This window comes from Lynx canadensis, chromosome E3 (genome assembly GCF_007474595.2).
Source record: "Lynx canadensis isolate LIC74 chromosome E3, mLynCan4.pri.v2, whole genome shotgun sequence".
Taxonomy (NCBI): domain Eukaryota; kingdom Metazoa; phylum Chordata; class Mammalia; order Carnivora; family Felidae; genus Lynx; species Lynx canadensis.
The window spans coordinates 17,880,245-17,897,207 of record NC_044318.1 but is presented as its reverse complement, the minus strand read 5'-3'; the positions used below and the strand labels follow the sequence as shown (position 1 = coordinate 17,897,207).

At 40.5% G+C, this 16,963-nt stretch overlaps 2 protein-coding genes across 5 annotated transcripts in view; one reads left to right on the top strand and one right to left on the bottom strand.

The window, feature by feature from the left end:
* Nucleotides 1–2,837: 2,837 nt before the first annotated feature.
* The window catches only part of METTL9 (methyltransferase like 9), a 52,307-nt gene continuing 38,181 nt past the window's right edge, over nt 2,838–16,963 (bottom strand). For 2 of the 3 annotated variants that reach the window (XM_030301511.1, XM_030301509.1), the window contains exon 5: nt 2,838–3,544. In XM_030301511.1, the coding sequence (XP_030157371.1) occupies nt 3,339–3,544 (206 nt within the window). In that variant the 3' untranslated portion in view covers nt 2,838–3,338. The remainder of the gene's footprint in view (nt 3,545–16,963) is intronic. The other variant, XM_030301510.1, reaches the window with a different exon arrangement.
* Nucleotides 5,449–15,383, top strand: IGSF6 (immunoglobulin superfamily member 6). 2 transcript variants are annotated; one of them, XM_030301513.1, is made up of 5 exons: nt 5,449–5,569; nt 9,233–9,592; nt 11,478–11,572; nt 12,224–12,271; nt 13,066–13,630. In XM_030301513.1, exons 1-5 carry the CDS (start codon nt 5,503–5,505, stop codon nt 13,207–13,209), a joined length of 714 nt encoding a protein of 237 aa, XP_030157373.1. In that variant the 5' UTR covers nt 5,449–5,502; the 3' UTR covers nt 13,210–13,630. The 2 variants fall into 2 exon arrangements, with proteins under 2 accessions (XP_030157373.1, XP_030157372.1); XM_030301512.1 differs by lacking the exon at nt 13,066–13,630 and adding an exon at nt 15,050–15,383 and having other exon boundaries at nt 5,454–5,569.

Below are 16,963 nucleotides of genomic sequence, written 5' to 3'. Positions count from 1 at the left end.
CCTGGGTGGCTCAGTCAGTTAAGTGTCCGACTTTGGCTCAAGTTGTGATCTTGCAGTTTGTGGGTTCAAGCCCAGCATCGGGCTCTGTGCTGACAGCTCACATTCTGGAGCCTGCTTTGGATTCTGTCTCCCTCTCTCTGTCCCTTCCCCACTCATGTTCTGTCTCTGCCTCCCAAAAATAAATAAATGTTAAAAAAAAATTTTAATAAGTTTTTTTAAAGTGACAACTTGAAAAACTTCAAATTAATTCATACATAGAAGACAAAGACAACACGTATATTAGAATCGATAAAGGAAGCAGTGAAATATGAATGCCTATACATAGCTACAGTAGATATAAAATTTTAATTTTTATTGTGCTGTTCCCTGTTGCCTAACTATTGTCTCATCATCCACTAACTGCAAAAAGGCAGGCTGTCGAATTTTATATTGCAGCAATATTTCCTTAATGATTCTGGGTGTGTATTTCCACTTAGATTACAAATGTTTCTTAGCGTGGTTACAGTATGAACTTCTGCCAGTTCATGATGGCGTATCTTTGATAAGTTGGTTGTAAGTTTGTGAGCATCTGGTTTCAGTCAACTGGAAGCCCCAGTACGTGCTCAGTGGGTGCCCAGGCTGTACGAGTCAGACCAGACCGGCCCTGACTCAGTGCTCCGTTTTCCAACCGGAACATGGATGTGCCGGCTAGAAGCTTATTTGGATGGTACTCAGCTAACCGCACAAATGTGGTAGATCACCTTCAGTCACTGGAGGTCCACGTTGAGTATGTGCTGAAGTTGTTAGAAAAAAGGATCACGAAACATGTCTATCAGTAACCAAGTAGTGGGAAGCAACTGATGCAAATAACTTCAGTATGAATCCACTTAAACACTGTGTTCAGATCTAAGTGAAAACAAAGCTTTAATCAGCAAGAGGACGTGAACCAACTAAGTTTCACTTTATTTCCCAGCCCAGCTTCTTTTCTGTTGAAGGTCAACTCTCTAAAAACCGGGAAGACATACAGAAGGGTAAAATATACTATCATCGTTAACTACTCTGCACAAGGGAGCAATGGCTGAGGGTATTGTATCTTCTCTCCTTCCCTCCTCTGTAATCAGCAGCCTGAACACTCAAGGGGTTTACACTGCAGCTACAAGGAGCTGGGAATCACAGGTGCAGCTTGCCTTAACTTTCCCCATGACCTTCCAGGTCAATAGGTTAACTTGCTTTGACCACAAATACGTCTCTTCTTAATTTCTCTAGCACAATCTTAAACTTGATACGAAGCACTTACACAAGGAATGGTGCAGAAAAGAAGGCAGCTTTATTGCACTTTGGGGAAAAAACAGGATTCCATGGGTGGGGGGTGGGGGGCGGGGAGGAAAGCCATGGATACTCAGTAAGCAATACTGCCACCTAGTGGAGTGGTCACACGCCAGCAAGACTTTCAAGATCAGGTTCACAAATGTGATTGGATTTGCTTATTTAAATTTTCATCATAAAACGGAACTTTTAATATGCTGGTCTTCAGAGAACCTCAGATTTTGAGAAACGATTTGTATCCGTGCAATGCATAAATGAATGTGCTTGCCCTGCTTTCTTTTGGATAAAGAGAGGGTTGTTTTTTTTTTTAAATATACTATCAAATTAATTCTTGATTTCCAAATTATAAAACTTTGCAGCAACCTGCCTCTTTGAATATCCATCACTCTTGCTCTCTTGCTTGACAGTCTAAACGGCAAGATTATGACAATTTCTAAAGAAACAAAACTCAACTATGTAATAACTACATTAAGTTCACTCATTTCCTCTATTTTTATAATCTAGGGTGCTAAGTATTTGCACTTCACTTATTTGAATTCCACAGAAAAAAGCACTAGAATGAACCAATAAAAATTTTGCATAAGTCACATAACCCAACTCTTCTTATGACAACACGATAACAGTGACAGATACTGGTGTGAGGATGTGGGAATGCTGTTCTTAATGAATAATAAAGTAATTCTTCCCAAGGCTTTAATTCTCCTTTATACCCAGGTGTTGCAGTAAATGTGTTGACTTGATGACTTCTATGAGCATATAAATGAGAATATTTAATGAAACACCTGGCTGACAAAAAAGGGAACAAAGTCATGAGAATAACATATTGTTAATAACCACAATCTCAAATCCACGTCTCTGTTACTACTGAGATTTTAGATTCCGGGTTAAGTGCTCTGCTCTCTTTGGAATGTGCACAATGGTTATTGATCTTGCTAATGAGTTCCTCTATTGCAACATTTGTGGGTATATGGTTGGAGGCACTCACGGATTCTAGAATGTATGAGTCTGACATGGTCTTTCTTCATCAATCCATATTCTTGGCAAATAAAGTCAGGAAAGGATTTTAGGAAGAACCAGATTCTGGGAAAGAGGTATACATGTGTGGAGTGAGAAGTTGAATTAAAACATTTTTAGGCAGACTGCATTTTGTCAGCAGACGAGTGAATGTTTCAATTCTGAGAGCCTGAGATTGTCTAGGAAAACACAATTCTGAGTATAGGGTGGAAGTTATCACAGAGACAGAAGCCAGTGTTTTGCATTTGCCAAAGCAACAGGACATGGGCGTGGGGGGTGATCCCTGAAGTGTGTGACCTGAATGAGGTTGTTTGAGGGTTAGACTGCCTCAGGGTTCACCACAATTTGCAATAATCCTCGCAGGCCCCCACCCAGTCCCACCCAGTCCCAGTCAGAAGCCTTTCTTTATGGCAAGTCAACCACACCTTGCACACAATGCTACTGTTTGGGCACCCCCGAAGCCAAAACAACAGAAGATCCCAGGGGAGCGTTACATTCATTCAAACAGAATGCCAGAGTCATCTCCAAAAAAGTTTATTAGCATGATTAAAAACATTTTTTGAATAATGACAGAAAGAATTTCTAAACATGAAAGAGTATCAGTGGCTATACCTTAAAACCAAATATTTGCAATCGAATGGACAGCTTTATTGCCAGTCTTCATTTTATTAAAAACAATCCATATTTATTGGTTCCATGTGAAGTCATGACTATTGCTTTGACTGAGAATGAGTCCCTACTGCAATTAAGTATAAAAAATATCTTCCATAATTGGAGTGTGGCCTGTATTACTGAGTAAAGAGTTGATAAAAATCCTCAAAGAGTTGGGTTTTTGTTTTTTAAAAACATTCCTTTTACACACTACAAAGAAATAATTAGTATTTTGGCTCTTTAAATTCCTACATGATATTTAGAATGGCAGTCCCCAGAGGTCCTCCCTTTACAGAATCGCCAACGCAGACCCTCTTCTGAAGTGCACATTCTTGGGTTGGGCTCTGAAGACTTGGGCCTCCGCGTGTTTATACTGGTTTGAGAACAAAGACAGCATCATCCAGAACGTAGTAGTCGTTGTACATGTCGCCTTCGCACAGGTACGGTAGTCTGGTGAAAGCTTCAATAACAAAACCAGCTTTTCTGAAAACTTCAGGCAGACTATTCACTTGTTCTTCCCAGTTCTGTCCCTTGATTTCTAAAATTTCTGATGGCTTCTCCCACTTGCCACCTACTAAAACAAATAGAAACATTAAGTTAAATTCTTGAACAAACAAGTTATTTAAAGAGAGAAGGGAGGAAGAACGGTATTGGCCAAGGACTTGGCATGTGCCAAACAATTGGTGCTTCGATGAAGGATTCCTCCTGAGGCATGAGGACAAAAAGATGAAGTTTGGAACCAGGTTACTGAGGGTGAGAGCAGAAATGTAATTCCGGGTTTATCTCGATCGAGAGCGCATACATTTACCTTCCCTGACAGATTTAGGTATTAGCCTCCGTTAGACCAACTGGGTTGTAATAGTTAATGGGTCTTGGAAAACTGCTCCTTAAGTACTGGAATATGGAAGCAGAGAGTTACCCATAAAATGTAAAGGAAGGGTTGGGATAAATGCAAGAAAATGCACTCCTGATCTAATATATGTATGAAATGCATTGACCAGAAAGGTTTATCAGGCTGCAAACAGACCAACGAAGGCGTTTAATTTACAAAGATCATCAGTGTGTTTTTTAAGGAAGTTGATCCACTCTCTTAACTTTTCATAACAATTTTATAAAAGTTAAGCTCCAAGACCAGAGAGATGTAGAACACTAGAAAGGGGAGTCAACCTAGCATTTCTGGGAATAGTGGCTGAAGTCTGTACAGTCATTTAAGATGCCTGAATGGGGGCGAGGGAGGGGGCTGGGTAAGGTCTTAGGTCTTCAAGTTCACACACTAAGCAGTGACTACAGACACACAGACCCACACAGGTAACGGTATACGTAATTTCTGGGGTGCTTTAAGGTATTGTGAGGTCTTAAAAATGCACACATATTAAAAGTATTACTAAATTCAGATAGAGAATAACTTTCTGTGAGAAAATATAAGACCAATAGGTGCCTAGAGTACAAATACTAGAGTGGAAAGATTTTTCACTCTTCTTGGTGGCCCAGCACCTGGACCCTCTTCCTAGAGTCTTACAGGAGGCAAAGCCTGGGGAAGCAGCTTTCCCCACTGTTCCCTACAGCTAAGGCACTGGCACATGACCTAAGCTCAGACACACTCACCTGAGACATGAAATGAAGAGCTAGTGACCGAGGAAAGCGGGACTCAGGCTCTTTCTCGGGGGGGGGGGGGGGGGGCGGGGGGCGGCGGTGGGGGAGGAGAGCAGTGGCCATGAGACCCAGCAGCTAGGGCAGCATCAAGTGGCGTGAACAGCAGAGTGTGGTCCATGCCATGGTGTCTATTGCTTGGCTGTAGACCCCACACAACTCTCCAGTCTTCCCAGTGACTATGTGAGCCCCCCGCCGAATCCTTTCAATAAATTCCCTTTCACTTACATCAGCCAGAGTCAGTTTCTGCTGCTTCCAAGGGAAAACCTGACCGATGACGCCTCCACGGGGCAGGAGGTGGGGGAAGAGGGAGCCGAACACAGGGCCCACGTTTTATTCCAACAACACAGCACAGAGGGGTTAGTTACACAAAACTAAGGTGCAACTAGTTCCCGTCACACAACATAGTTCTCATTGTTCACTAATTTTTCGCTTGTCTCTGTATGAAGACACTTCCTCTGCTTCTTCCAGCTTGCCAGCAGTTACTGGCCTAGCACTGAGCACACAGCAGGTGCCCCAGGGCCAGTGACTGAACTACTCTGAAATTTAAAGCACGAATTACCTGTCAACGCTCTTTCCTGGGAATACACACTACATGTAAACCAAAACCCCACTCAAAACACCTAACACCTATGAGGATTTGTAAAATCTAAGAAAAAATTTATCACATAAACATTCAGAAATGTGCTCTAGGCTAAAATCTCAACTTTCAATGGTGAAACTGGGTTACAAACAGTTTTTACACAATTTCAAAAAGTTCCCAATTGTGGTTCCTTAGTAAGAGTTCCTCTCTTTAGTTCTTCCTTTCTAAAGAGAGAGAAAAAAAAAAAGCCAACTCTTCAAACACACACTCCCCACCACCACACGCTCACACACAACGAAATGGAGACTGTGAAGAGAGGCAAGACCATCCTCGGCCTGGAAATCAATCTGATTCTCTTTTATTTTGGTAAGGTCTTTTCTTTCCTCCTCCATTTTATTTAATCAATCGCTACTTCTCACCTAATGCATTTATAGTTTAAACCCCTACGGATTAATTTTTAAATGTCTAACACTATGGAGATGGTCTTTTTCCCCCAAGAGAAACAGGTTAATAAAAGAACAGCTGAGAAAAAGTTTCAGATTAACCTCGAAAATTCCCTTTGCTGCCTTAGGGAAGAGCACCTCAAAAAACAAAAGACTGAAAATGTTCTTAAAATCAAATGTGCTGCGGGGCGCCTGGGTGGCTAGTCAATTAGGTGTCCAACTTTGGCTCAGGTCATGATCTCATGGTTTCTGGGTTTGAGCCCTGCTGGGGGCTCTGTGCTGACAGCTCGGAGCCTGGAAGCCTGCTTTAGATTCTGTGTCTCCCTCTCTCTCTGCCCCTCCCCAGCTTGCATGTGCTCTCTCTCTCTCTCTCACTTTCTCAAAATTAATAAACATTAAAAAATATTAAAAAATAAACATTAAAATAATTTTTTTAATTGCATGTGGTCATCAACAATGTAGTTTCCATACAGGCAAACTCGCACTGCACATGAGAGGCACTAAACAATATGTGCTGAGAATATTTTCAAAGAACAATGTTTCTGAAAAGCCAACCTGGTGCAAATTAAAAAAATACTTGTCATTTAAAAAAAAAAAAAAAGCTGTCATGGCTCCTTCCATACAGCATAACCATCTTATATCTATTTTTAAAATTCTGCCTATACTGGTTTTTGTCTAGGAAAGAGAAAGTGGCTTTAATAACCTATCTTACCAGAGTTGTGACAAAGCTAATAATCTCAGTTGCTCACAAAGTCTGGGTCATAGGACAGGGAAGGTGGCAAAGCTCTTAATTTTTTTCTCATCTGTAAATAAATAGATCAAAATGTTAACAGTGGTTATTTTGGGCAAAAGGACTATGGGGGATTTCAGTAATATTCTGATTTTTTCCCCTAATCCATATATATGGTTTTCCTAAACTATTTTCATTAGTGTTTTTTTGAAAGAAATTTTTTTAACATTTATTCATTTTTTGAGAGACAGAGTGAGTGGGGGAGGGGCAGAGAGAGAAGAAGACACAGAATCCGAAGCAGGCTCCAGGCCCCGAGCCTTCAGCACAGAGCCTGACGCGGGGCTCGAACCCACAAACCATGAGATCATGACCTGAGCCGAAGTCAGACGTGTAACCAACTGAGCCACCCAGGCTCCCCTTCATTAGTGTTATTTTAAACAAGAATCCTTATCTTTTAAAGATATCCTCTGACAGATGTGAAGAGAGGATAACTAAGATTTACCTAAAATCACGTAGGAGCAAAGGACCAGGTCAGGGGAGAGACGGACAACTTTGGGACAAAGAACAGCAGGGGTGTGTGCTAGCCTGCTACTTCTGCCTAAGCTTGAAATTCTCCATAATTAGTGTCGAAAATCAGTTTTCTATTTATTTTCCAGCTTGAATCACAGTGAAGTGATATTTTTTTATTCCCTCCACCAAGAAGATAAACTTTCAACCTTTTCAGCGGGTCCTGAGTTGAGAGAGAGACAGAGAGAGACAGACAGAATCCTATGGAACATGAGAATTCTTAAAGAGAGCTTCGTAGGACCAGGCTTGCTGTGACCCGTTATCCAAACTTCTCTCTTTTGCAAAGATGTTGCTTAACTGGTGCAGGGGAGGGACGGCAGTTTCCTCACCAGTCAGGCGCTCACAGAGGAAACTGCTGACCGCTCTTGGCTCTCAGACTAACGGTGTAGAAGTCGGAAATCATTGGAGATACACAACTCCAAAGTTGCAAATATTTCTTTTTCCCTGGGGCCTTAGTGCTCCAAAATGTTTAAAAGTCAGCTTCCCTTTTAAAATGCTACCTGAAAGGACTTCAAACTGTTACATCATGGTGGGTCCAGCTCCAAGTCAAATCCCCAGTACATATTGATGATTATACCTTGCGAAGTGTTTGTACTTCTAGGGGGCGCCTCTGAATAGGAGACGTGAGGCTCATTTACCAGACATAGGAGTGAATCCAACCCCTTAGCTGAAGATCAGTGAGAAGCCTGCTGCTTCTCCAGGTGACCTCCCCCTCTCATTTGGCCTACGCTCCCAGCTCATCTTAAAGTGTACATATACTGAAATTAAAACATGGTGAGAATATATTTGCATCACAAATGCCAAGATTCAAATTTTAATTCCTCTTCTGGATTAAGGGTATGGGAAAATTGTTAAGTTAAAAAACAAAGCAAAACAAAACAAAACAAAACAAAAAGCCTGTCTGAAATTCAAGCATCAGACCACTTGGATTACTTTTCTATTTCATTTACAGCAGGAAACGACAAACTCAGACAAATAAGATCATCTGGAACACATAACCAGTTAGGTTAAAGACCTGGTTAAAGTCAGGCTAAAAACCTGCATGAATTCCAATTTGTTTCAACCAATACTGTTTTATGTAGGCCCTCCCTCACCCCAAAAGGGGTTCAGGCAGATCTTCCCATTTATAAACACCAGAGTGGTTTTCCACCTCACGGGCCCGAGATCAGAAGGCCAAGGTGGGGACCCAGCCAGCGTAACTTCGCCAAAGCGCATGGCAGAGAGCAGTAGACTGGGTGTGTGTCTGGTCCTAGCCCTGCTGACACCTGCTGAAACGCCCACAGTTATCTCTAAAATGGGCATCTAACGCCATGGGAACTGAAGTGGTGAGAACACTGGCAGCAGAAATAGCCTCCTTTCATTAAGTACTTGTTAAGGCTTAGCCAAGGAAACATTCCTTATGCATCAATGGTCTCACTTAGACTTCATACTAACTCCACGAGCTGCATATACCGTCCTCACTCTGCTACACATCACAGAGCTAGGATCCAAAATCAAGTCTGTGCTCTTTATTATGACACTGTTCACTGAACAAGATAGAAGCTACCGGGGACTACAAAGCAGGGCATCAGTGCCAGGAAGAAATCATGTCTGCTTAGCTGTGGCCAGGCTAGCTCATTAGGCCTCCGCTCAGTAACCGAATACCCTGTAGGCTAAGCCAGGGATGTATTTCGGCAGGTGTGCACCATTGTCTTTTATGTTTTCTGTAGGGACAACCAGGCTTTACAAAGGAACAATTGTGAACTGCCATGAATTCATAGCAATGCCAACCCCCACAAGGCAAAAAAAAAAAAAAAAAAAAAAAAAAAATCCCTTGTGCTCCTGTGTCCTGTGCCCAGTCATCAGCAGCGACACCTGCATTGAGGGGCTTTGATACCCATCACCACAGTGACTACAACACTGTGAGGCCAGGGGTACAGATAAGGAAACAGGCTCTGAGAGATCAAAGGAAAGCTTGTAATCACACTAGGAGTAAACACGGGACCCCAATTTTTTTGACTCTGGATCTGCAGCCACCTCAGCCCGCAACGCTGATTTCACTGGCACCTCTCTGTCCTCAAGTAATCAGATGTCACAGCAAACCAGCAGGTGAAGGTCAGGAAATGTGGGGAGTCAGGAAAAGTGAGGACCACCAGGGTTTTATTAATACAGTCTTACTTGTGCTGAGAGCAGGGAAAGAAAGGAATCTGTTTGGGGTTCCCTAGCCCCAAAATGTCAGTTAAATAAAAAAGCACAGGCAAAGGGAAGCGAGAAGCTCACTAAACGTGGCTCATCTGCTTCTGCCCACAGGTGCTGCTCGTGCCTGTATAGTCTCGGTCTCTCAACCACAGTACCTCGAAGTGGACCATACCCAAGAAGCCATAACCATTCAGTGTTCCTACTCCCATGTGGCGTGCCCCGCAGAGCAACCAAGAAGCCTGTGGTTTCGCTATGGAGCTCACCAGCCGGAGAACCTCTGCTTGGATGGATGCACCAGCGATGCGGGCAAGTTCACAGTGAAGGAAGCCCTGACACAAAATCAGGTTTCCCTCACTGTGAACAGGGTGACTCTCAACGACAGTGCCATCTACATCTGTGGAATAGTCCTTCCCTTTTCAAAGGAACCAGGAGCCAAGCGGACCGGAGAAGGGACCATGCTGGTGGTGAGAGGTCAGTCAGCTGAGGCTTTGCTTGGCTCTTTAAATGCATGAAATTGCTTATATGTGGAGAGTAAGAGATAAATGTGCTAACTCAGTACACTAACCAGTGAAGGGCGTGATCTACCAAAGGGAAACTCGGGGTGATTAGCAAACAGCTTGTTCAGGAACTGGGCTGGCGCTGCGCCATCTAGAACAAAGCATAAGTGACCAATAAATTGGACCGGGGAAAAATATGCAATATGGAGAATAAACACAAATTTGAGGAGAGCCATGGGGAGACCTCCGACCTTACCCGTTCTGTAGGACAGAAGAACAGAAAGGGATCAGTGTGACTCTGTCTTCTTGAGATTTGCTAAAAACCTATGACCATTTCCTTTTTCAAGTGAGGATACTGAACCTAGCTACATCTTACAAATTAAGATATTAAGAAATTTCAGGAAAAAAGTTTCACCCGGAGAAGGGAAATAAATCCTTGACCTTTTTTGATCTCTTCCCTTAAAAAGGACTCTGGTATGATCACTGAGATCACTAAAATACTAACTCAAAATCAACAAGCCTTATGGTTTCAAAATAGGACTTTAGGGACACCCTGAGATCATCCTGTATTATAATCCCTGCTTTTAATTAGTGGTGTTCTAATGGGCTTTTGGTTATCTCCATTGTCATTTAACCTCAGTTTATTCTCACCTATAAGATAAATTATAAATGAGTTAATAAACACAAAGCACTTTCAGTGTTGCTTGGCTTATAGCAAGTACTCAATAAATGTCAGCTACAGATATTAAAACAAATACGCAACTTTGGAGATTTGTGTGTGTGCAGTATATCTCACTGCATTAGTCTTCTATTAAAAATGGTAGCCAAAACTAAAAACAGTTTGTAAAGAGACAGAGGGTCTCAAAACTGCAAGCTCATGTGAAAAGAGATTCTTCTCTAGGAAGAAATGAAAGTATTGCTAAGAAATGAAAATATTGCTAAGAGAGACCTGGCAATTTCCTGCCTTTTCTACCAAGCTCCTAATTTAGCCCTTGAAACATTTTTTTGAAATTTTACAGATATGCTTAATTTGTTAGTTTCACAACAAAAATGTATGTTATACAAACCGAGTTCACAGGATGAGCATCTATGGCATATTTAGTTAAAAAGTGCAGGTTATTCAGATAAGTTACAAATCTAATTGTATTTTGTGCTTCAAATAATCAGGTAATTGAAGACATGGCAGATTACTCTCTCTCTACCTAGAGCATGAGATACTTGCAAGGAGAGAGAAAATCAGATTGTGAAAATGAATTCAATAATTCTACTTCCAAACTTTATTAGAAAGAAGGGGCACATACAACAATGTGTCTTTTAAGGAGGTAGTAAGCCCTAAGATCCTCAGTGTATGGCCTTATCAGGTCCTTTCGCAGACTATGCTATTCCGTTATGTATACTAAACAGTTCAAGGTTATAAACGTCAGCATTAACAAATGCATAGCAAAATATCTTAACTCCATGAACAGACTGTTGGTGACACTCGTACATCATTTCTACCAAAAGAAATGTTAAATGCTCTTGAACTGTCCTGAAATGTTTACCTAACTTCACATAATGGGTTATATAAAATGCTATATTCTGAGCATTATGACAAGTAATTAATTGAATTTAAATTTTTTTTTAGTTTTCAAAATGAGAAACAGTTTTGGTATAACACATTTAAAGAACTGATGAACTGGTTTTAATTAAATATACCTGAGTATCTTTTGAATTAAGAGACCCTGAATAAATTTTTACATGAACAGTCAGAGCAAGTTCATGTCTTACCTCTAACACTTGTAGCTCCAGTTGTACTTTATATATGTGTTTGCAATAGTTTCAATAGTGACTGTAGTTCTTTGTTTTTGTAATTAACAAAGAAATGAAGGGGCTCCACAATCTCCTGATAGCTGTTCTATCACTGCTCTCTATCTACATGACTGTTGTTCTCGGGATCTTCGTGGTCCTCTCCAAAGTAAGTCAAATTTCCTTGCTCTAGATGTCCCTGTAGCCTTGAATATTATCATAAGGAAATAATTTTCACCTCTCCACACGTGAGGCTCAGAATTAGCTTACCTAATTAATTAACATCCTCCTGTATATCTGCAGGAAACACCACCTGCAGGAGTAGTCTATAGAAGTGTAAATTTTCATCACTGAAGTTATTATTAACTGGAGTACACAACTTACAATGTTTCCTCTTTACAACCAGTAATATGGGAATAAGAGATCCTTCTTTATAACTATCTTATATGCTCTCTTTCTGCTAAGGAGCATTACAGTTATCTTAAAAAAGCCCAAGAATAGCCTTTAAGAGCAAAAAGGGGTTAACAAAGAAGCTGCCTTAAAATACTTTTAAAAGGCCTGAAGGTTTTGAGGAGGCTGGCTAGTCATATAAGAGGGGGTACATATGTGTTATATTAGGATTACTACAAATCCTATAATCAACATCAGTCTGAGTTATTAGTATAATAAAAGCATCTCAGAAATGCTTTGTAGAAGTTAACTCTTACTGTATATCATTTAAATATTAAGTTAGTTTAATCTTAATATGGTATGAGATATCTGCCGCAACTGTTTTGAGTGCATAAAGTGTCTGATAAGACTTTCCTTTTCCTCTTGACAGTCAAAATCCAACTCTCTAAGAAACAAAGAAACAGAAGACTCACAAAAGGTACAGACCAATGCTTGTCAAATACCTTTAAAATGGTGGTTGGTTGTAACTATTTCAAACCCACAATAATTAAATACAGAGAACATCACGGTAACTTTCAACCACAGATACCATTTCTTTTCTTTTTTTAAAATATTTTTATTTATTTTTGAGAGGGGACAGAGAGAGGGAGAGAGGATCCAAAGAAGACTTTGCACTGATATGGGGCTTGAACTCACCAAGTGTGAGATAATGACCTGAGCCGAAGTTGGACGTTTAACCGACTGAGCCACCCAGGCACCCCAGATACCACTTCTTTCTTTTTTTAATTTCTTTTTTTAATGTTTGTTTATCTTTGAGAGAGAGGGAGAGACACAGCATGAGCAGAGGAGGGGCAGAATGTGAGGGAGACACAGAATCCAAAGCAGGCTCCAGGCTCTGAGCTGTCAGCATAGAGCCTGACGTGGGGCTCGAATTCACGGACAGCGAGATCACAACCTGAGCTGAAGTCAATCACTTAACCAATTGAGCCAGCCATGTGCCCCCCACCCTAGATACCACTTCTTATTACTGAGAAACTCGAGGATAATCTCAAGTGGTAAACTAGGATTTAAATTAGATTATTCTCAACCACAAACCCTACCTCACATACTCAGAATACAAAAGTTAATGGGAAGTATAGACGTGCTGGGGGGGGAGGGTTATATCCTCAGACTGGAGGCAATAACGGAAGAAAAAGTTCAGAGGATGTACAATAATAATCACTTCTAGTCCTAAGAGAGACAGGCATTTTTTTTTCTCATTTGTGTTTATAGAAGAAGAGTGCTTGGCATATTTTTCAGGAAATTGCTCAAGAACTATATAATAAGAGACGCATGGAAACAAGACAACAATCTATTAAGTGTAAAATATCACAAAGACGTAATGCAGATATAAAGCATATATATCTGTTTGGCTAAAAGAGCTAAGCTGTCAACGAGCTGTCAATAATCATGTTTTCCTATAAAGTAGGAGTCTGAAAGGGATTTTCACATATGATGCATGTTTATAGAGAACATGTTTTGATAAATACATAACAAAGGACATTTGCCACAGTATTAAATACAGACCAGGCTGGCATCTTAGTAACATGGAATCTTTCAGAAACACAGTGGATACAGGCAGTGTTTTCGATTCAGACAAGGATGCTTTTGTGGATTCTGAGACCCTTTGTACAGTATCTTGCATGCAGTAGTGGGCAATAAGTTCCAAACACTTGGAACTTGGGTCAAATTACACAGAAAACACTACTAGTAAGGCAGAAATAAGTTCACATTAGAAAAGATGAGCTAGGGGCGCCTGGGTGGCTCAGTCGGTAAGTGTCCGACTTCGGCTCAGGTCACGATCTCGCGGTTGACGACTTCAAGCCCCGCGTCAGGCTCTGTGCTGACAGCTCAGAGCCTGGAGCCTGCCTGGAATTCTGTGTCTCCCTCTCTCTCCGCCCCTCCCCGCTCATGCTCTGCCTCTGTCTCAAAAATAAATAAACATTAAAAAAAATTTTTTTAAAGATGAGCTAATGAAAGTAAAAATTAAGTATTTCTTCAGTCTGAAGGATTGGAGTGGCAAGAACAAGCATTTATGTTATCTATAACACATCCAACAGGGTCCCTTTAAAGTCCTATATAACAGGTTTTTCAAACAAGATGCTGTTTGAGTGCTAGCAGAGCACATACTCAGTTTCCACAATGCACAGTCAGGCTGCTCAGATTTCAATTAAAATGTAGACAAAATAATGAACGTATACACTACTAAGGATTTTTCCTCCTAAACAGGAGCCAAGAGGGCAAATTAAGAGCCTGATACCAGGTGTTTGTTTTTTTTTTTTATCCAAACTTTTAAAAAGAATTTTCATCCAGGAGAGAATATAGTCCAGGTAGTCATTTCATACCTCAGTGTATACAAATACATCAAGAAATGGTCTCATTAGGGGCACCTGGGGGGGCTCAGTCAGTTAAGCATCTGACTTCAGCTGAGGTCACAATCTCACGGTTCATGAGTTCAAGCTCCGCATTGGGCTCTGTGTTGAGAGCTCGGAGCCTGGAGCCTGCTTCAGATTCTGTGCCTCTGTCTCTCTCTGCCCCTCCCCAACTCCTACTCTGTCTCTCTCTCTCTCTCTCTCTCTCTCAACAATAAATAAACATTAAACAAAAATGAAATAAATAAATAAATAAATAAATAAATACAATACAATACAATACAATAAAATAAAATAAAATAAAAAAGAGATGGTCTAATTACCCAAGACACCACTCTGAATAATTATAAATGCCTGTTCACTCTTTTCTTGCTGAGGCTGGAGCATCTTTTTCTGCAAACAGGGAAAGATAAGTGTCCTGAAGACAAGTCTAGAAGTGAGTACTGTAAGCCAGGGCTCTCACAAAAGCATGTGAACAAGAAAATTAATTTTCAATAGAGCACAGAAGAACATCAGTGTAGCCCAGACTGGAAAACACTACAGGCCAAATAACCCTGTTACTTCAACAACAACATTGACAATAAAAATGCAATGAATGGAATCTTAATACACTTAACAAAATATAATAAAGAATGAAAAATGCTTAAAAAAAAAGAAAGAAAAGAAATTTGATTTTCAGTTCCCAAATCTTACTCTAAATACAGGGACACTAGTAACTGGACCTTTAAGATTACTGGAGGGTACTTGGGACACAGAATGCAAGAGGGCATAGTAGTTTGTGTTGCTTGCAGTGGGGCATCATTGGTTATATAATCTTAATTATGGCTTATTATTTACTATTGCAGGAGAAAGGCAACACTTATGAATAAAGAAGAGCACTTTCTAACATGAAAAGCCACAGAAATGTTTTAATTGTCAATGAAGTCACTGAAAATCCGAATCCAGAAGCCGTGGCAGTGTTAATGGACACACAGGGCTTTACAAAAACAAGGACAGGTAAATGGAAAAGATAATTACCTAGAAGGAAGAATGCCACAGTACAAGAAAATTATCACTCACAGTAATTACCAAAACTAAAACCCTACAAAATACAACTGAAAAATACTTTCCTAATTTGCCAGGAGAATTCTGAGTAGTCTAACAGTTTTTTTTTAATTTTTTTTTAATGTTTATTTATTTTTGAGACAGAGAGAGACAGAGCATGAAAGGGGGAGGGGCAGAGAGAGAGGGAGACACAGAATTGGAAGCAGGTTCCAGGCTCTGAGCTGTCAGCACAGAGCCTGACACGGGGCTTGAACCCACAGACCGCGAGATCGTGACCTGAGCTGAAGTCGGACGCTTAACCGACTGAGCCACCCAGGCGCCCCAAGTCTAACATTTTAAAAACTTCCATTTTCATAACACATATCCTGTATTTGTTTCATTCAACATACGAGATGCGTGATGACCGTTACCCTAAAGATTAGAGGTTACACTACATCCCTCTGTCCTGAGTGCAAGAACTGTCTTTGTGAGTGTGATAGTGATGGGCCAATTAAGACTAAGCTGGGAGGGAGGGAAGAAGATGGAAGCGAGATGTCAAAATCGTAATTAGAGAAACCATCTTAAAAAAAAAAAAAAGAAAGAAAAGCCATCTTGAAAAGTACCTTGGAGCAAGTATTATTTCTTCTGGTAGAGAACAGAGTAAGAAGATGAGCTAAAATACAGAAGATCCAACGCAGAAGGTTAGACAGAAAACCTCAGAACCTCAGAACAAATAAGCCACAACCAACCCTAGGTGTCAGTGTTGTGCCAAGTAACAGCACCAGGGAAGCAGTGGGCAAGGCAATACTGATTTTTAACTGATTTAGGAGGGAAAGATTCGATAACGGGTTGGGTACAGCAAAGATGTTTATGGAATCATTACCATCTCACTGAGAAAACATGCTATGGATGGTTCTTTGAAAGCTACCTCACTGTAGAAATCTATTTTAAGTACCCACATGTGTACATTTGTTATTAAAAATGCATTACGATCTGTTTTTATTTCATTAAAGTGTTTCTTTTAAAGTGGTATTAAGTGAAGTGTATTCTATTTTTAAAACCCAGACAGAATTTTAAAATATCTTAAAAGCACTTGGGTACTTCAGTTGGTTAAGCGTCCGATTCTTGATTTTGGCTCAGATCATGATCTCACGGTTTGTGAATTCGAGCCCAGCATTGGGCTCCATGGTGACAATACAGAGCCTACTTGGGATTCTCTTTCACCCTCTCTCTCTGCCCCTCCCCTGCTCACACACGTGCACGCTCTCTCTCAAGAATAAATTAAAAATAAATAAATGAAATACTTTAAGAACCCTTTGAAAATGTTTTGCAATGATGGCTTCAATCAGTGGTCTCCAACATATGTAATCACATGTGCCAGGAAAAAATGGAAAGCGAGCAGGAACACATAAACTCTTTTTGTGTGTTTGTATACGTACGTGTGAATGCCTATGTTGTATACTTGTGTGTTGGGTATAGTGTGTACATGTATGTGTAACTTATACACAAAAGTAGAAATTAAAATGGCATAAAAGTCATATTAATAGATATGTTAATATTTTCTTTCTATAACCCAAAATAAACAGTCTTGTGTTCTCCTGGGTGTATAGCCCCACTTTGAGACCACTGACCTGGATGAAATAAATGAATTTCTAAGCTACATGGCAAAAAAAGGTAAGCATTATCTAGGTGAATAGAAAGAGGTGGATTAGAGAATTTACTTTTCCTTTCTGGGA

What these genes read in the sequence shown, in the direction of transcription:
- IGSF6 (XM_030301513.1), top strand. Translation starts at nt 5,503, where the DNA reads ATGGAGACTGTGAAGAGAGGCAAGACCATCCTCGGCCTGGAAATCAAT. An exon ending in TCTTCGTGGTCCTCTCCAAA is followed by an intron (nt 11,573 to 12,223) that starts GTAAGTCAAATT and finishes TCCTCTTGACAG; the next exon opens with TCAAAATCCAACTCTCTAAG. An exon ending in AAACAGAAGACTCACAAAAG is followed by an intron (nt 12,272 to 13,065) that starts GTACAGACCAAT and finishes TTGTGTTTATAG; the next exon opens with AAGAAGAGTGCTTGGCATAT.